Source organism: Mycteria americana, chromosome 6 (genome assembly GCF_035582795.1).
Source record: "Mycteria americana isolate JAX WOST 10 ecotype Jacksonville Zoo and Gardens chromosome 6, USCA_MyAme_1.0, whole genome shotgun sequence".
Classification (NCBI taxonomy): Eukaryota; Metazoa; Chordata; class Aves; order Ciconiiformes; family Ciconiidae; genus Mycteria; species Mycteria americana.
Window position 1 is genome coordinate 67,984,477 of NC_134370.1, and position 19,653 is coordinate 68,004,129.

A 19,653-nucleotide genomic window follows, 5' to 3' on the forward strand; every position below is an offset into this window, starting at 1 on the left:
AGGGTTAGATAGACATCAGGCATTTGTTATAATAAGAAATTATCTCAGCTTTGAAGTCCAGCTTCAGCACCAGCAGAGTAAAGGCTGCTTGTTCTACCAGTTATACAGCCAAATCTTGTAACACATACAGCACTGACTGCTGAACAGTGACCTCAAAACCACAGCTTGGGAACAAAAGCTGCCTGTGATGTGACTTCTGACTACATGAAAGAGCACGGAGCATCACAGCCTTTGTGTTGCTTTTTATTGGCATTGCTACTTATGAAAAATCAAGATAATCTGGTGTCCTGCCTTGCTGCCACAGTTTCTACCATTTCTTGTAATTCTCCATCTGAGTTTCTACAACCGTGGAAATGCATCCCTGTGGAAGACTTCTCTGCATTTCAAGGGTTGTCAAGGCTACTTGCCACGCTAGTGCAGCATAACTGATGATCACGCTCTGCTTTCGCTCCAAGCCAAAGCAGCTTCTAGCCAGAGGAAAGAAGTACTGCAGAAAACAGGAGAGATGAGTAAACTCACAGTGAATCCATGAGGGCCTCCATCTTTTACGTGATAAATTCCACTCCCAGCCTGAAACAGAAAGGTGCCGCTTTCTCGGTGGTAATCATAAGAGGCAATCCCAATGGTGCCAATTCTCTTCCTCTCCCGTAGCAACTCCTCTTCACGAGAGTACATCCCATAGTCCAGGATGGCCTGAATATGGGCAGAGAAGCACAATCAACACCTCTGCTCTGCGTGTCTTACTGTACTGTCAGAGTGTCTCTGCATGCCGAGCTTCCAGGAGCAGATGGCTGTGCAGACACCCTCCTCCTCCAGAATCCTGCTGGCGGCTACAAGCCCGCTCCTGCTTGTGCCTCTGCCATCAGCACTTGTAGGTGCAGGCCATGATCGGATCCTACACAACTGTAAATCTGGTAGCCTCTTCTCCCACAGCAAGGCCGGCATTATTTCCTATATACACTTGCATAAGAAAGATCAGACTGCAGGTCTGTTATTTCTAGAACAAGCAGGAGAGTCTTTGCTAACTTTCGCAAAGATACACAGTGACTGGTCTGGTGGGAGGAGAACACAGCATGAATTTTATGTCTGGCTGACAGCCTCAGGAAATAACATGGGAAAAAACACACCTAATTCCACATGGGGTTTGTCCCACCTCCTCCAACCTGCCATGCTGCCTGGGGTGGGACTGATGCGGGCTTGCTGTGCGCAGAGGTGAAAAGGGGACACACATCCCAGCGAGTGGGAAAGGGATCCTCTGCTCCAGCATGAGTCACGGAGCCACTGACTGATCCTCAGGGAGACTCATCACTTCCCCCTGCAAGACAGTGATTACTGGAGGCTACAGGGTCCTTCAGCAATCCCCAGGATCTCACAGCAGAGAATGTGATGCAAATTAGCACTTGCAATCTCTGCCGGCAAAGGAGGAATCATCCAGCACACACAGTTTCTATGATGCGCAAAGGCTGTAACTCCAAACACTGATGAGAAAGCTGTGCTTGTTTTTGAGATGGCTGCAGAGTTAGCCAAGTACAAGGAAAATCTTAAAATCTTTAAGACAATAAACTCAAAATTTTAATGACGGCTTATAGGTGCAACCCCAAAGCCTGTGTACTTGCTACGATTCCAAGAAGCAAGAAAGAAATCAGGACCCACCGGAAAAAGATCCAAAAGAGGCTTCCAGGAAAGCAACAGGATGGCAGCTTTGTTTATGGTTTTGGGAATTTCAGAGTAGAAGAGTGTGTTCTCCCTGTTCTCCCCAGACATTGCTATTGTGAAAGTGAGAAGAAAAAAAAAAAACAAACGTGTATTAGCTTTCTGTTAATAATCCAAACACTCTCAAAGGATACTGAGGAACAGTTTCACATGCCCTTCCTACCAGAGAAAGTACTGACAGTCTCTGCACTGCAGCCTCGCTCTGGGAATTGCCTGCTTCACAGAAATGCAAGTCACGGAGAAGGCAGAGAACAAGGAAATAAACCCAGCCTTACCCCACGCTGCCTGAAGCACATCTGTGTCTTCCTGGAGGCTGGGGCCCCTTTTATTTTGTAAGCTTTTAAAATCAAGGAGAGCCTTTCTGCTAATTCCCCTGGCTGGAATACAACATGATGCAGCTTGTGTTTCAAAGATAATGCGTCTTTAGGAAGGCTTGAAAGTCCCTTTCCTGCTCCTCTCCCTCAGTGCTATTCAGATTTCTGAAAGCTCCTGCCAAGGCACATGGGGATCAGCCTAGAGGTAGCCAGATGTGCCCCGAGGAAGGCCAAGTCTGACCTATAGCTCAGGAAGTGGCACATAGAAAACCAGAGCTCATCTCAGCTGGGGGTCAGCCTTAATCCACCCTCAACATGCTTGAACTCAGCATCATCCAAGGATTATGACCCCCATCCTCTGAAAAGGGGAAAAAGAGATAGATCAGCAGCTTTCCGACTATGCCAAGCACATGCAAAGACTCTGTGAGTCGCAAATCAGAGGTTATGCAACTAGCCTGAACAGCAAGCAATGGGGCTAGAACATGGTTCCGGCTCCAAGGCCTTTGCTTCTCCTCTTAACCCAGTTTTTCATGGACTTATGTTCAGCTAGTGCAGCTTCCGACAAAAGCATTCCTCTACCACAAGGCCTGCTCCAAAAAGCCACCCAGAAGGTTGCTCACAGTGTCATTTACAGTGCCAAATCACTTCAAGCACAGCTGCAATTCAGAAATGCAGAGATATCAGGTGAACACTAATTAGTGAAACAATGCAGAAGTGAGGCACTGCAGCCAAGAAGAATAAATTACATTAAGTTCTTCATTATCAAGACCAAAATTGTTGAGAAAAACATGTAGTCTTTAAGCTGCCCCTGCCCTACACTGCTATTTATTCCCTCCAGAATGCCAGGAAAACCTATTCCATCAGTAGCTGAGGCACAAAGGACTTTCAAAATTCCACTTATAATTTCTGTTTTGGAAGGAAACTTTGAAGGAGAAAAAGGTTCTACTCACTAGTGGTAATTAAGAGAGAGGAGATCAAACTGACACAGCTTTGGGAGAGGGGATATCATACTTGGAGTGAGAGAAAACAGACCGAACAGACTTAACCTGTCCTCCCAGCTAGGGAACGTGCCCCAAGGGACAGTTCACAGCTCTTTTCCAGCTCCAACAGGCACATGGGGTCACCTCCAACCACACCATTTCTGTGGGAGATTACATCACAAGTTTTAATAAGAAATTACAATCATGATCATGACATTTGCCCAGCCAATGTGGCCTGAAATCTATTCTGATTTAACTGCCAGAAACATCCAGCTCTCAAGAACAGTCAAACCTGAACAGCTTCCGCAGTGACTGTTTAGTCAAAGACACAGGCTGTCGCAGCAAGCTTACCCAGATAGTAGATCCTATCGGAATGAGGTCCTTCAGGATCATTTTTCTTCACGAACGTGAAGTCGTGAGGGGCTTTTGCCATCATGTACCCATGATACTTCCGCGTATCTGTGAGCAGTTTCCGAAGCTGGCTCCAGGAATGTCTCTCTACATAGAAAGGTTCCAGTTTTGGCCGCTCCTCTCTCTGGACCTGCTCCTCACGGCCCGCAGTTTCAAAGATTTCAAGGCCCGGCTGTTCAGTTTCCATGGCTGCTGCCATGTTGCATGTTTCTAGAAGAACAGAATAGCAGACGTTCAGCATTGCCTTCCAGCAGCCCAGCAAACATTCACTTCAGACTCCCAAAACACACCACAGCAAAAGTGCTGTAAGAAAACCACCATTTCCTGTCGGCTAAAAAAAAACCAACACAGCAGAATGAAGAGGACTAGGAAAGAGATTTCTGCTGTGGAAAACAGGCTGTCATCACTCAGCCTTTCAGAATGGAACTAAGAACTTCATAGAGCCACACAGATTTATTGTTGTTTGCCTTTGCCACCCCCCCGGATACCAAATACTCCATTCATGAAGTGGATAAATTCTTCCCCGTTAAGCTCCTACCTACTTCTTCCTCCCTGTGAACTGCACGAATATCACCTCACTACACTGATATCAGAACAGGGGATGATTAGGGCTATAGCAAGATCTGGGACAACCAACTGCTTAGAAGAAACAACATTAGTAGTTGATTTGGAACCACCAGGCCATACACAATGGGCCTAGACAACTGCATGCCCTTATTCCCATTATTCTCCTATAACTTCTTGGGTTTGTTTGCATCTCCTTTCAAACAAAGCTCAGAGGGTCTAGCAACGATCATCACTATTATATCATTTCAGGGATATAATTACAGATACTGTATGGCTAAGACTCTTCCAGAAGCGTGAGGCGATAGCAGAAGGGGACACAGTGAAAAAAGCAGTTTCCAAATAGATTTATCTGCTGCATAAGCCTTATCCTCCCGAACAGGTTGTTAATTTAGCAGATATCTCTTCCTGCAGTCAGCTGTGCTTTACAAAGCAGATCTGACCTGGAATAAACAGCCCAGATGTCTGGCAAGAGGAAACCGAGTCTTTCCACTGTAAATCCCAGATCTGAGGGCAGCTCCAAAAGAATCCAAGCTATAAAGTCCTGCCACATAGTTCATTACTGGACACACCAAGGTGTAAGGATTGTCAATCCTCAAAAAGAGAGGTTGTTTCTATATATAGAATGGAAAGGCTGCACAACTCTTCTGCATGCTGCTAGGGCAGAGCTTGGTGGCCTGAGCCTAACAAAAACATTAATACAGACTAAATAAAGCATTCCCATTGAGCAGACAGGCACTAAAGGGCCACTGAATCTCAAGGCATGGGCTTGGGCAGCACAGCTGCTCGGAGGAGCTCCTGGATGGACTCTCTCTCCTGCGGCTCTCCACAGCAGCTGAGATATCTGTCACAGATGAGTGAAAAAGAGATGACCTACACCTTAGACTAAACCCATTTTAACACAAACTGCTAAAAGCAAAGCAGGGCAAGTGTGGCTTAAAAGTCTGGTTCCATCTTTGACAAGACAAACACGACAAACACAGGTCTTTCTTTTGTTTGAACTACTTATAACACAAAAATACAGCACAAGTTAAACAGTCCTGTAAAACTGGAAGGGGAGTCCAAACGCATACATAGAACACTGCTCTGCTCAGACAGCGTTAGAAACTGACAGGGAGACTTCAATCCTGAATCAGAAAACTCGCATCTAATTTGCAGAATATCAACGAAGAAAAATCTCCTTTCCCCACCTACACCCAGATGCTGGTATGTCTTAACCCGACCTACTTCTCACACTCCCCCCCAAGAAAAGAAACAGAAAACGAAGAGGGGCAGACTTTAACAAGCAAACAGGAGTGAGAACTTCCACCCAGCAAGGTGATGGTAGTCCAGGGTAAGGCGAGGGTCTGCCTCCCAGGAGATCACTGCGGGATCTCTACTACAGCCACCTTCTGCCACGTGAAGCATTTTATTTCCACCTTCCTGCAGCCAACAAAGCGAGACCGCCCCATGCTTCACACCAGCTCAGGGGACCCTCCAGCACTACAACACCGTGGGACGCCTCGTACCCGCAGGGTGCGCCGGAGGGGCAGGTCGGGCCTGAGCGGGGTGAACGGCCACGGGCCTGCCTTTGCGGCCGAGATCGGAGGAAGCAGGCAGACCCCAAGAGGGGCCCTCCACCGCCGGGGGCAGCGGGCAGGCCTGGCCGGGGGCGGAAAGCCAGGCCGCCCCGGGACAAGCTCCCTCCCCCTCCCGTCCCACGGGGTACCAGCAGTTCCCCCCAGGACGGAGGCGGCGGCCCCGCTCCCGGGAGGCCACCTCCCCCAGGAACCCCGGGCCCCACGAGGGTCCTCACCCACCCCGGTACTCACGGCGCTCCGCGGCGGCGATGCTGCCGAGCCGCCCCGCCGGGCCGCTTCCGCTTCCGCCAGGAGGGGCCACCGCGCCGCGCTACGCGAGGCGGCGCCCCCTGCAGGCGGGGAGGAAGCGGCGCCGCCCCGCACTCGCCCCAGCCGCGCCGAGCACCGCGGGGTACGGACGAGGGCGCCGCCTGTCGGCCGGGAGGACCGGACTGCGGGGAGCCAAGGGGAGGGACGTGCAACACTCCCCGCCGTGCACGGGGACCCGGGACGCACACACACATTACCCCATTCACGGGGGTCAGGTCACGCAAACCCCCATGCATGGGGATCCTTCAGCTTCAAAAATCGGCTTTTTTTCCCCAAAAAAAGCCAACACTTCCACACCAACAAGCTTCCCACAGCAAAAAAAATTCCCAGCTACTAATAACACGTGTTCAGCCCAGGGCACCTGCAGGCTCCAGTGCAGCGAGCCCCCAGCCAAATGTTTCTATACATTTGAACTTCCCTTTGCAAAGCAAAGCCCCTTTTTATAAAGCAAAGTCTTTTCTGATCCACTATAAACCAGAAAAAATAATTTTGCTGCAGGTGCTCCCTCCTAAATGCGTGCACAGGTAGAAGCCCCAGGTCACACACAGACCTGACGGCTGTTTTTCCCACACCAGCTGCTCGGTGCCATCTCCTACATGCTGCCCTGGGGCTTTTTGGCCCCTCCTAAAGGGTACGTGGGGTTTGCGTTCCAAAATAAAGCAGCCCAGCACCCATTGCTACAGCTCGGCCATCCCTCCGCAGCGGCTTTGCAGCCCCAGGGGCTGGCAGAAGGTGGAAATCCTCTGCTCAGAGGCAGGCTGAGGCATGGAGCTGGTGTCTCTTCCTGACACGATGTGGAGATTTGCACAGAAAACCCTCTGCGGGAGAACGAGAAAGCGCCCTGAAGCTGGGAGGGAGAGGTCACACCGAGCTGGGTTGGAGGAGGGGATCAACTTTGTCAGCTCAATGTGGAAGGCCGCGGGCAAGGTGCCCTTGCGTGAGCTGCTAAGGGAGCAAGGGGTGGCCTTTTTGAAAGTACCACCAAAATCAATGCTGCCCTTTTTCAGCCTCATTAGCAGCAAGGCCTTGGGGCACGTAGTCATTACAATGCAAAGGTTTAGAAAGGCTGGGACATCTGGTCACAGGGCAGGCTACAGAAGGCACGGCACTTTCTAAATTTTTGTCAGCCTCCCTTGGTTATGGGTACGATGGCTTGAGATGCTCTCCGTGCCCTTGCAGGCGATGGCCGCCCCTCGGTGAAGACCTGTGGCACAGAGAGAGGAGGAGGGGGGGGGTCAACACCAAGGCGAAATCCCCCTGGGTTACAGCGACGGCGGGGCACGCTTGATGGGCTGGACGTCCCACGCGGTAGAGAGCTGCTAAGGGGGGCTGAAAGCCAACGGCGCCCGAAAGGCGTCACAGTTCTGTCAAAATACCTGACGTGCTCTCTCACCGAGGTCGCTGCCATCGCGGCCAACGCAGGCGGAACCTCTGGGGCGTGCGGCCACCTGGCACGGCGACGCGAAGGAGCGGGGGGTGACGGGAGAGGCCGCACGCGGACTGCGGGGGACACGCAAGGCCCCGAGGTGCCGAAGGGGAAAGTGGGGGTGCACCGGACGACACCGGGGGCCACAGGAGGAGCTCCGGGACGCAGCGGGGCCCGGGCAGGCGAGAGCTCAGGAGCCGAGGCCCCGCCGCGGCAGCCATTACCGCCCCCTTCTCCGCTGTGCGCAGGCGCAGTAGGAACTGCCCACCCCCGCCAGGGCGGTGGGCGCTGTGCGCAGGCGCGCGGGAGCCCCCTGCCGCCTCCGGGAGCGGCGCGGCGCGGCGGGGCGCGCGCCATGGCGGGCCCCAGCCTGCGGCCGCACGTGCACTGGGCGCAGCGACACCGCGAGCTCTACCTGCGCGTGGAGCTCAGCGACGTGCAGGTACCGGGGGGGAGGGGCTCGGCGGGGGGGCGATCCACCCGCGGACCCCGGCGGGGGATGACCCACCCGCGGATCCCGGCGGGGGGTGACCCACCCGCGGATCCCGGCGCGGGGCCGCCCCGTGGGGACGGGGAGGGCGCCCACGCGGCCCCGCTCCGCGCCGGTGGGTTTGCAGGCGGGCCGGGAGGGGTGCGGGAGGCTTAAGGGCAGCGGCGGGGCCTTGCACCGCAGCCAGGGTGGGCTGTGCACGGGGGGGGCTGTGCTCGCGTGGGGTCAGCGCGGCCCTGCGTTTCCCGGGTGCTCGGCGTGGGTGCGTGAGCTGCCGCCTAACGCTTCTTCTCCTTCTGCAGAACCCGGACATCAGCATCACCGACAACGTGCTGCGTTTCAAAGGTGGGGGCTCCGTCCTTGGGGGGGGGTGTCTCCTGCAAAGCCAAAGCCACCTCTCGCTCGCTGAGCCTGGCCCTGGCCCACCCGGGTGTGCCGTGTCCCGGGAGGAGAGACCGGGGTGCCCACAGCCACGGGGTGCCCGGTCCCCATCGCTGCCCTTGGTGGCAGCGACCGAGCTCTGTGCTGGGTGCCGGGCATGTACGGATACGTCATGACACGCACCCACCTACGAACCGTTGCATTCCGGCGCTAGTAACGATAGCAGGCTATATCTTATCTAATAAGAAAAAAACCCACTTCCCCATATTTAAATATCAGTGAAATTTCCATACATCTTTGCTGTCCTGTCTCAGCTGAACTCCGGAGATAGCTCGCAGCAATTTTTCCTTTCACAAAGACCTTGTTTGCAACTGTTATCAAACCTCTGCATCGGGAACTAGCGCTCGATTTGAAAGGTAAAGCAGATCTCTTCCTAAAAGATGGTTTTGTTTCAGCCGCGCAGCTGCACGTTGCAGCACCGTGGAGCTTGTGCTGGTTGGCTTGTCCCGGTAGCACTGAGGATATGCTGTAGCTGTTTTTATTTGGGTTTTCTCATTTATTTGGTGGTTTTCTTTAAGATGCATTGTCTAGGAAATGCTGCCTCCCTGGTGAGCCACAGCCAGGGCCATTTGATAGGGTGTTGTTGCACATCGTGTTCACTTCAGGATCAGTTTACAGCATGGAAAGGTGGAAATTAAACTCGGCATGCAGGTTTTCGGAGCCCTTCCAGGGTCAAGACCCGGGTATGCGGGAGACGAGAGATGAACGCACCCTCCCGCCGTTGGGAGGGGACTCCCCGCATCACGTTCCTACGGACCCGCCATAGACCGGTCTCCTTGGGTGCTCGCTCATCAGTGCAGAGGCTGGATCCCCCAAAGGCTGTCCAGTGCAGGGGATTTCCAGTCGGTTTCAAGTTAGCCGTGAGCAGCCTTTTGGGCCCCTCTTTTTGGGAAGCTTGCACGCTGCCTTGCTGCGAGCGAGGACCCTTTTGCAGTGCCGTGCAGAGTTGCAGCAGCTTTAGCTGCCGACTCCAGCGACCACACCTCCGAGCAACATTTGGGGCTGTTTGTGTCTTCCCTGTGTGGTTTCCTCTTGCCTCCCAGCAAGGCAGGGGGAAGGACTGTAAATAACCACTGAATATTTCTATGTATAAAGCGTCCTTTGCAGGTGGGGTGTGTGGAACTGGCTAGGACCTTCACGCTGACTGTTAATTCTTGTCTTTTAGCTCAGGGTCATGGTGCCAAAGGGGACAACATCTACGAATTTCAGATCGAGTTCCTAGAACCGGTTGAGCCTAAAGTAGGTATTTTTACTTTTCTAACTCTTGCAAAGAAAAAGTAATTTTTGAAAAACTTGAAAGGAAAATGGCTGCGCGTGAAGTCCATAATATGCCGTTTAGGTTTTCCTGGTGACTCTGTAACCGCTGCAAACTAGAAGCTGTCTGTGGCAGTCCTCTGTCCCGGTGCTCGGCCACCATCCTGCCTTAATGCAAATCACCTCACTGGAGATGGTGCTCGCATGGGTCAGCTTTAACAGAAACAGCGCCTTACATGTATCAGTTGTTAAACAGCAGTTGTAAATTTTTTTAAGGACTTAAAGCAGCAAAATAACGGGAGAATCTGGCAACGTGTTGTCTCATGCAGCCTTGACTGGAGGGAGAGCAGGGGAACACTGTGCTGTGAAGTGTCAGTGTGATGTTTCCTGGCTTCTTTTGCAGCCCAACAAAATAAAGTCATGAGAATTAGCGCTTCTCGTGCAGATTTCTTAGGTTGCTAGTACAGATATGCTGCAGCTCCTATTGCAAAATCTTTTCTTAATTGCTATTGTACTCCGATAGCAGAGAGCTTGGCTGGAAGAGCAGCCCCTCCGTGTTACTCGCAGGTGGCTGTAAAGTCTGTCTTTACCTCTCAAAGCTGTTAGGGGCACAGGAAAACTCTGGGCTCTGCTCCCAGTGCAAGATTTGTGCTGTTTGTTCCTGGCTGCCTGTTGGGGATAGCTGCAGTCAGACTGGGAGCCACCGTTCGCCTCTGCTGCTTCAACGAGGGAGGAGACCGCTCCCTCTGTGCAACACGCCAAGGGGCCGGAGGGTAAATTTCTAGGGTCTGGTCATCCTGAAATTGATGTTGAACCGAAACTTTCCTGGGGAAAGGCATCCCCAGCTCTACGCTGCTGTCAGCAGGCAGGTTTCTTGTGTGGCTCCTACCACCAGGTATTCGGTGGCAGACAATGAACATCTCTTGGTTCCGGGATGGGGTCACCAGTTTGTCATCTGTCCTGTAAAGCAGCAGCTGCCTGGTCCACAGTGTGGGGAGAGGAGCCCACCGCCACCCACGCTTGTCCCCTGTGCTGGCAGACGCGGGCTGTGCTGGGAGCCAGGCCTGGAAGGCAAGCCCTTGCTTCTGCAGAGCAGCCTCCTTCCAAAAGTCTAGTCACTCTGAGTCACTGTGGAGGGGCTGGAGGAGAATGAACTCCGTGAAATCTGTGTAACTACAGATGGTTGGGACTAGGAAGTATTGCAGTCCATGGTTTCCTCTTTTGGCTTTGATGTGCACCATGAGTTCCTCTTGCTGGTGCCAGGCTGGCCACTGGCGAGAGATGGAGCTTCCAACAGCCAAGGACCAGGCATTGGTAGCTGTAAATTACAGCTCCAGCCTTCAGATGTCCCAGGAGCATCCAGACAACCTTGAGAGAGCAGTGCTGGTGTAACATGCACAGTTAAAAGCGCGGTTCGTGGCTCTTCTGCATCAGTTTCAGCTGGTTTGAGAGGCAGTCCCATGCAGAGCACCCTGGCGTAGGCTCAAGGTGCGGAGGGCTGCGATGGTGGCAGTAAGGGTGGGCACCCAAGGTGACAATGCTGTGGGCTGTAAGGACGGAGAGGTTCTGGGCTTCCTTTATGCAGAGTGTGGCCGTGGTGGAAAGGCCTCGTGGGGTGGCAATGACCACACTGCCAGGTCCGTCAGCTCACCGTGGTCTCCGGATGTTTCCTAAGGCTGTTAGCTTTTCCTCTTGCTGTAGCAGATGTCACATGGGCTCCCCTGTTTTGGACAGGGACCTGTGGCTGGTGGTGTTATTTTTACCACTGGCTGGCCTAAGTGGGTGGCTCACAGTACTAAACGCGAGAAGATCTAAAGCCAAGATCATGGGTTCTGCCTAGGAAGGCTAGCGCTAGAGTCTATGCTAGCTCTTTGTGGTGGGATGCAATGGTGCTGTGCGGTACGGGCAGGCTTTCAAGCTGCTTATCAAGTCCTACAGCCATCACAGTTGCCATCTTCAACTGGGCTGCCCTTTGCTTCCATCCCTTGGGTGGCAGAGAGATGCTTGTGCTGCAGCAGTCCATGTCATCCCTGCCTCCCTGATTAAGGAGAGCTTGGGTATCAACTCGGTCTCAGAGCTTGTTTCTTAGAACTTTTGCTGATTTATGCTCCTGTGTCTGCCCTCAGCCTATATGCAGGGTGACTCAAAGGCAGCTGAACATCACTGTGCAGAAAAAAGAGAGTAACTGGTGGGAGAGACTCACCAAGCAAGAGAAGCGCCCGCTCTTCCTAGCTCCTGACTTCGACCGCTGGTTAGATGAATCGGATGCTGAAATGGAACTGAAGGAGAAGGTCAGTCCTGTGGGCATGTGTAGCTTGTGCTGCCAGCTACAAAGCAAGGATAGCTGCTGTTCTGCGCTTGAACTCGTGTTCTTCATTTACCTGGAGTTGTCTGGCGTGCTGATTGTTACTCCTGTTTCATACAGATCCCACGTAGAATTGGTTAAACAGTTCAGATTGTAAGCAGGAATTCAGAAATAGGCACAATTCTGGCTAGAAAGAGCAGCAGTGTGAATCTGAACTGGTGGCTGTGCACTAGCTCAGCACTGGCCAGGGTCGCAGCCAAAGGCTTGCACCCCTTGCCCGATGCTTTCGCAGCCCTGTGTCCTGATCCATATGAAGATCATATCAATGTGCCGTACGGAGCCCAGAGACGCCAGTCCCGGGCATTGCTTGTCTGGAAAGCAGGGATTTCTAAGGCTCTTTCCTAAGCCACTGGGCTAGCCCCAACGGTGCATTCCCACCATCTGGTAAACTCAAGCAGCTTATTGCAGCAGGGAGGTGCAAGACCGTCGTGGAAAAGACTTGAACAGACCACATCTCTGCAAATCTGTTTTACAACAAACGCTGCCCTGTTCCCCTCCACAGCCACTGAGCTTAGTGCAGAGGAGAAAGGGCCGCTGCAATGCCAGGAGCCAGAAAGCAGTGGTGGAGGGCAGGCAGAGAGCCTGGGCTGGCTGTTCTCAGTTCCCTTCAGGTCACTGGTGGATCATTAAATGTTTTAAGGAACAGCTCTAAGAAACAGTAATAACTGAGAATTAACACAGAAAACAGCAGGCTTTTTCAGTAAAAGCATCTAATGACTAGAATAAAATACATAGTGAGGGCAGGATAACTAGTTAATACCCTCTAGCTTTTACTGTACCATAATTTCTGGATGATGAACGTGCTGGTTTGTACAGATGAAAATTTGAACCGTCTAGCAACTGGCTGCTTAGCTGAGTTTTAAAACCACTAGCTTTGCAGTAGTATAGTTAACAAATCACTTGCTAATTACAGTAACAGTCTTTAAAACCTTATCCTTCATCTTAAGGAAGAAGAAAAGATTAACAAAATGAAAATAGAATCCAGAGTCCCAAAAGACCGTAAGTAACTGTACCTTTTTAGTGTGTAAGGTGGGGTTTAGAAAGCTGCTGTCACTCTTATATGCGAACCTCAACTCTTATGGAGCAATTTTGACTGGCTTGGTGCATCTTGGAGGGGGATCTTTTAATAAAAATGGACTGCAGTTTTCAAGGAATTTAAAAAAATCTGACTAGCATGAATTGAGTTCTAGCAGGTGATGGTAAAAGCAGGCAGAACCCACAGTGCACACAGCGACCCCTTTATCGCAATCAATGGCTTCCCCTTTTCTTGTAAGCTTTACTCTCATAGAAAGCCTGTTTTGCAGCTGTACTCTTTGCAGAAGTGTTACCATTGTACTCTGCTCACCCGATGTGTTTATTATTATTTTAGCTTTCAAACACCTGAAGAAGGGATACTTGATTATGTATAATCTTGTACAGTTTTTGGGATTCTCTTGGATTTTTGTGAACATGACAGTACGACTGTTCATCTTAGGAAAAGGCAAGTAATAAGCACTATTTTATTTACGTTGGGGGTTTTATTTTGGTTTTTTAGTGGTGTTTTTAATACTTTCTAAATAGTGACATCTAAAGGAAGACATATTTAGGAAACAAAACTGTAAATGCATCACCGAAGCGCACAACAAAAGCCTCTCAAAAGCTATCACAGTGTCAAGGATAGGAAAATACTGTCCTCTTGTAAATCACAACTGCATATTCTGATGAATGATACTTGTACTCTGCCAAGATTACTTCTAAAGAAATGAGTTGGGACCAAAATGTCGCACTCACTGCAATGTTAGTATTTTTGAAAATGAGCCGGGCAGAATATTTTGTTTTTGAAGCAAGAACGATTCGTTCTATTGAGGTACAGCGCTATAGCTTTTTTTGTAAAGTAATTACTTGAAATAGCTCTTGATCCTTCTGTGTGTGAAACAGCACTTGAGCAGTGTTTGTGGCATAACTGCTGTGACTTCAAGATAAGGCCTATAAAGAAGTTACATAATTATGCATGATGGTTTTTTCAAATACAGCTAGAATCCTGTTACCAAAAGCTACGCTGCTGCCCCAGCTTCCTGAACGTGGCAATTCATTTGTTCTCTAAAATGGTTTCCTGTGTCTTACAGATTCCTTCTATGATACATTTCACACTATTGCTGACATGATGTATTTCTGTCAGACCCTGGCATTAATGGAGATCATGAATTCACTAATAGGACTAGTCAGATCACCGCTGATACCTGCTGTAGTGCAGGTAATATTTTAAGATTCTTTTCCTTGCTCTTCCCATGTTTAAAGTAAATCTCTGTTTTACACAAGTGTTGGGACTCTCCTAAAATAAGCGATACAACCTCACTGGCACTGGACTAGAGAATATATTATTCAAGAGGAAGGAATCCGTGCTTCCCAGTCTTAGCTGTGGCAGGCTGTCGTCTTCCATCACCTACGTAATATACTTCAGGACAACAAAAGCAAGAAGCGGCTGATGAAAAGGACATGATTTATCCAGGTTGTGGTTGTTGTGCATAAAAATAAGGATAGATGATTTAAGACTAGGTCCCTTGGATTGCACCGAAATCCAGAGCAAAATGCACGCTCGTAAGAAGCAGGGCACAGCTTAGCTGCAGAGTTACTTACGTGCTCAGCATATGTTTCGGGCGTGAAGAGTAGATATCCTGCGTGTTTTTGACAGCAAGGACTTGCTCTTTCTTTTGTGAAGAGTATGACTGTTCCTTAATTTGTTTTTCTTAAACAGGTATTTGGAAGAAACTTTATTTTGTTTGTTGTCCTCGGAAGCTTAGAGGAAATGCAGAGCAAACCTGTGGTGTTCTTCATATTTTATTTCTGGAGTATCATTGAGCTGTTCAGGTTTGTGGGATTTTTCCTCTAGCAGGTGTGCGTACAGAACAATGTGGTTGTTCCCAAGAACTCTTTAAAGAAGATTTTGATCCTTGTACCTTTTGGAAGAGTGGCTCTAGTGCGTTGGCTCCAGAGGGTACAATCTCCTTTTAGACACGGGCTAAAAGCTGGGACAAGGCTGCAGTCTGAAAATAATACTACCCTGAACCTAGGGAAACCTGTTGCTTTTTTCCTTGAGGGCTCTATTGCTTTGAATTTCCATTGTTAAGTGAGCTGCACTATGCTCTGTTTCTCTTTCAAAAAAAGTATTTTGAAAGGTTTATTAGGCAAGCCAGGCAGTTCATCCATATGGTCAGAATAATAGCATTAGTTCTGTAAACTGCCAAATAAGGGTGTGTCCATCATGATCCATAGGAACAATTTTTTAATATTCTTGGGTCATTTGGGAATTATGTTGACTGTTCTATACAGCAGATACATGCAAGACTAATTCTAGCAGCAGCTTCCATTTTAAACAGTGTCTGTTTCTTCTCACATTGAATGGGCTTTAGGTATCCGTATTACATGCTTTCATGCATCGGTATTGAATGGAAACCGCTAACCTGGCTCCGTTACACTACCTGGATCCCTCTCTACCCCTTAGGCGGCTTGGCAGAAGGTATGTCCAAAAAAGACAATTTAATAAACAACAAAGTCAAGGCTGGGCAAATAACTCAATTTTTGGTTTGGCTGCTGGACTAAAAAAGACTATAATAGAACAACAGATAAATAGACATTTGCTTTGAGCTGGACCAAATGTAAGCATTTTTGTCTGTCTTACTGAATCAAATATTTTTTTCAATTTGATGTGAAAAGAAGTCTTCCTTTTGGGCACTGGATAGGAAAGTAAAGGCAACAAAAGGTTACCTGACAAAGTGACCAAGTGTGTGCTGCAGTGCACGCGAGCGGCACAGGACGACAATGCTCACTTGCCCCTGCTGATCCAAAGCAGTGTATTTGCTTTTGTCTGCTAGACCTGACTTGGTCAGCCTAGCTTGGGTTCATACCAGCTCACAGATCTTGACGTTATCTTGTAAATCATTGCACAGGACAGGCAGGGGCCGATTCCTCCTCTGAAAGCAGCATAGCCTGTTCTGAGACGGGCATGGTGCTTCCCAGATAGGGCTCTGCTCCCTTTCTGCTTTGAGAGTGACAGCTCCGTGGAAGAAGCAGGCGCCTAGTGTTCTTGCTGTAGCCCCTCTGGGCGGGGGGGGCTTTACAGTGACCTCTTCTGTCTTAACAGGTCTGGATTATTTTTAATTTTTATTTATTTAAGAAGCATATCACCGCTCAGCTTCTAGCTGTGAGAAAAGTATCGTAATCGTACCTGTCAGAACCTGTTTCTACGAGCCAGGAGTAGGCTCGGGCATTGCCCAACTCCAAGCACGTGAAAGTCTCTGCCTGTTTCATTGCTGTGGGTATTTCTGCATGGTAAATACTGCTGGCATGGGCCCTGCAGGCTACAGTTGTGTATGAGAACGGTGTCTCACCAGGCAAGTTCACTGCGCTTAGACTTTCAGAGCCGAACTGCTATACTGCCTCAGCTGGCTGCTTTCCGTCATACTGCATGTTTAAAAAACAACAGCTTTAAAATTGGTATAATTAATGAGAGCTAGAAAATAAGAAAGGAATATCCTGAAAAAGTTGGTGTGGGCTGGGCAATTGTGTATTTTGTCTGTGTTTGATAATGATGGTGGCCTTCTGCTTTCAGCCGTCTGTATCGTTCAATCCATTCCAATCTTCAGTGAAACAGGGAAATTTAGTCTGGGATTGCCAAATCCACTGAACGTCACAATCCAGTTTTCATTTTTGCTTCAAATATACCTTATAGCCTTGTTTTTAGGTAAGATATTTAATTGTATTTCTCACTATTGAAATGAAAAGGCCAGTTTCCTCTGAATAAGTATATTTTTCAAAGAAAATTAAATTCCTGCATCTTGGGGATCATGGCAACACAAAATTGCTTGAGGTTAAGCATTATCCTTGTTGCTTGTTGTAAATTTGTCAGTAATGGAGGGGAACACACCTACAATTAGCACTGGTTAGCAGCCCAAGAAGGAGACCTTGGTAACAAGTTAGCAGCATTATCTACTGATCACTTGGGTTAAAAGAATAATTTTTACATGTATTTATAACCTCAGTATAGATAGTTTCACCTTTTACATGGTATTTGAGCTTTGGAATGATTTAGTGGAAATTGAAACATAATTTCAAATTAAAGCAATGTTTAACTAAACTGCATTATAATCACTAATGCAACATGAAGTCATGTTTTTCCAGGAAACAATATAGAAGGCTCTTTAAATAGTAGTATATTTAAAGAAGAATTGTGCTTGATACATATTTGGTTTCTGGTGGTACATTTTTAAACATAAGTTAACTTTGTAGTTTGCACACCCAGTATACTGGGTATCCACAACTCAGTAAAATCTAACCTAGAATTTTAAACTGAACTCTCACTAGATTAGACTAGAAGATAGAACTCTCCCTTTCACAGACACTGCTTAAAGAATACCTGTAATCGCGTTTCACTCTGAAATACCTGTTTGATCCTTCCGCAGCTCTGCACAGCCAGTGTTGCAACTTTTTAAAAGTGACAAACCAACCTTCTGAGCAGCCCCGGTACCAAACAGCCTGTGCAGCAACTCCTGCCTCACCCGGCAAGAAAAAACTTGCATTATCTTTCAATGCTATACACACCCTTAAACCATCGGGTTTTTTGTGCGGTGGTTTGTTTGTTGTTTTTTTTAAGTTTGGTACAGCAGTCTAGCATTCAAAAGATGCAGTAATGTCCTACCTCAACACTTTGTTCTTTTTCAGGGGTATTTGTAAACTTCCGTCATCTCTACAAGCAAAGGAAACAGCACCTCGGACCAAAGAAGAGAAAGATGAAGTAAAGGAGGACTGCAATGCTTTCTTATCTAACTTATCTATCTCAGTGACAAGATAAGCCTCTAATTCTTGCGGTTTTACCCACTGTAATGTAAAGAATTTTGTAAAATGAAATGATCATGCTAGATTTCATGATTTCATAGTGAGTTTAGGTAACATTCCCGTATACTGTATTTTGTTCCCTTTCAATCATGTATGCATGGCATTTACCATTGAACAGTAACATTTAAATTTGTATCCTGTCAACTACCATATTAGAAAGAAATCCTATGATCTGCATATAATATGCTTATAAACAGTGGAGCAGCACTAAATAGAAATAGTGTTTATCTTTTAATTGGATATTTGCTCTTTCAATATTGCATGCAGATAGGGCTTCCGATGTTGGGATATACTATTAGCTGGCCCATGCTGTTCCTAGGGTGCATCTTGGTGGCAGGAGGAGCACAGTCTGAGACCACTGTGAACAGCGTTCGGGTGTTTATTAACGGTTGGGGTAAACTTGCTCAGCACATACCCCCCATTTTCTTCTGCAGCGTACTGATGCTGCAGAATTAAAACTGGAAGTAGCTCATGTCGATTTAAGTGCTACCAACTTAGTCTGTTTCTAGTTTTGCCTTAACAGGAGTGCTCTGTGGATCCTAGCATTCCTGTAGCAACACATCCTTATCCAGTCATTAGGGAAAGGAAGCTGCCACTCTGTGACATGGTCAGAAATGCTTTCCTGGTTGGTAATGCAAGCACTGAAACATAACAAAATAAGGAAACGTAGGTACCAGCTTTCTCCTAGCATGTGAGCCCCAACAGAACTCCATCCCACCCACGCAAAGGGAAAACGTGGAACTGTCATGGGAAGACAGGGCTCCTCTGGTCATTCCTGGCAGGGCTGTAGCTCCTGTATTTATAGCCTTCAGAAAGGCAGTAAAGGTTGCTTTTCTACTTAAACTTTGGGGTGCATCTGAGACTTTGGTGTATATGCTTTGCTGGCTGGCCCCTGTGGGATGGAGTAGTGGGTCAAAATAACCGTGTATTATTTTGATAGCATGTATCAAATCTCCGTGAGGGAGATCCCACACAGGGTTTGAAGGGACCCTTTCCTCTGTGCTTGCTTTAAACAGCAACAACAACCAAAAAAGAGAAGCTCCCCCCACATTCCAGGTTATCTACCGTCTCACCTGGAAACCTTTGTTTCAGTTAACTTTACTTTGGCATGCCCTTCTTCACACCTAGCCTCCCGTAGTTAATTCCAGATCCCTCTGGCCTCCTTAATCCAGTTTAGAAAACATACAAGTTTGCTCTAAACTGTACTGTGGTTATGAACAGGTTGCTTCACAACAACTGCCACGGCCCCCAGGGGGATGCAAAGCAATGCCAGCAATCCAGAACAGGCACTGAAGTTGAGATTAGCTTAGTGCCATATTACTATTTATCTTTATACTGTAAAACAATATGAATCCTCCAGAAAATTATTTTCTATTTTCTGTACTAAAGGTAACAAACAGCTTACTGTTTGTGATACGGACCCAGTGATTGTTACTGTAAAGGAAAGGAAATAGTGTTAAAAGGGGATTTTAACAAAGAACTGGTACAAGCTCCACGCTGCATTTCACAAATTGTGTTCTGTCAACAAGAGGCGTGATACAACTTCTCTTTAGGGTTATGTGAGGCTTGCACTCAAAGGAGAGTGCAGCTTACTTTACTCAGAAGAGTTGAGCATTATTTACACACTTAATATTTCACTATAGCACACACTGTACCTATGTTTGAAGTATGTCAAAGGATTGAATTAGCTGAATTAATGGAACAGCAAGGATCACTTTCATACTTTAATTTCTCCACTGGGCATTTAAACTTTGGTTATGAAATCTGTATGTATCCATACACATGATATTTCTCAGTGAAATTGTGGTACCTAGTGCAAGCTGTCATGGATCTTACACTACTGAATTTTAGTCCTTCAGAAAGAATGTGTTTCTATTAATAAAGATTTACAACCAAATTTTGCTTTAGTTCAGTTGTTTGTTCTTTCCCTGAATG

General features: G+C 48.1%; 2 protein-coding genes across 9 annotated transcripts in view; one reads left to right on the plus strand and one right to left on the minus strand.

Moving 5' to 3' along the window:
- The window catches only part of DPP8 (dipeptidyl peptidase 8), a 31,600-nt gene extending 24,083 nt beyond the window's left edge, over positions 1-7,517 (minus strand). For 5 of the 8 annotated variants that reach the window (XR_012776299.1, XR_012776298.1, XR_012776300.1 and 2 more), the window contains exons 1-4: positions 5,794-5,847; positions 3,359-3,628; positions 1,654-1,766; positions 520-693 (exon numbers count right to left, since the gene is read on the minus strand). Coding sequence is in view for 5 of the 8 variants with exons in the window: in XM_075506363.1 (XP_075362478.1) it covers positions 520-693; positions 1,654-1,766; positions 3,359-3,617 (546 nt within the window). In the remaining 3 variants the exon portion in view is untranslated. Of the gene's footprint in view, positions 1-519; positions 694-1,653; positions 1,767-3,358; positions 3,629-5,781; positions 5,888-7,247 lie in introns of those variants that run through there. The other 3 variants (XM_075506366.1, XM_075506364.1, XM_075506365.1) reach the window with 3 other exon arrangements.
- Positions 7,518-7,578: 61 nt separating this feature from the next.
- HACD3 (3-hydroxyacyl-CoA dehydratase 3) lies at positions 7,579-19,614 on the plus strand. The gene is made up of 11 exons (XM_075506371.1): positions 7,579-7,739; positions 8,090-8,132; positions 9,394-9,467; positions 11,609-11,773; positions 12,795-12,846; positions 13,217-13,327; positions 13,953-14,080; positions 14,582-14,694; positions 15,237-15,343; positions 16,436-16,567; positions 17,545-19,614. The coding sequence occupies exons 1-11, from the start codon at positions 7,653-7,655 to the stop codon at positions 17,619-17,621; spliced, it is 1,089 nt and encodes a 362-aa protein (XP_075362486.1). The 5' UTR covers positions 7,579-7,652; the 3' UTR covers positions 17,622-19,614.
- The last annotated feature ends 39 nt before the right edge of the window (positions 19,615-19,653 follow it).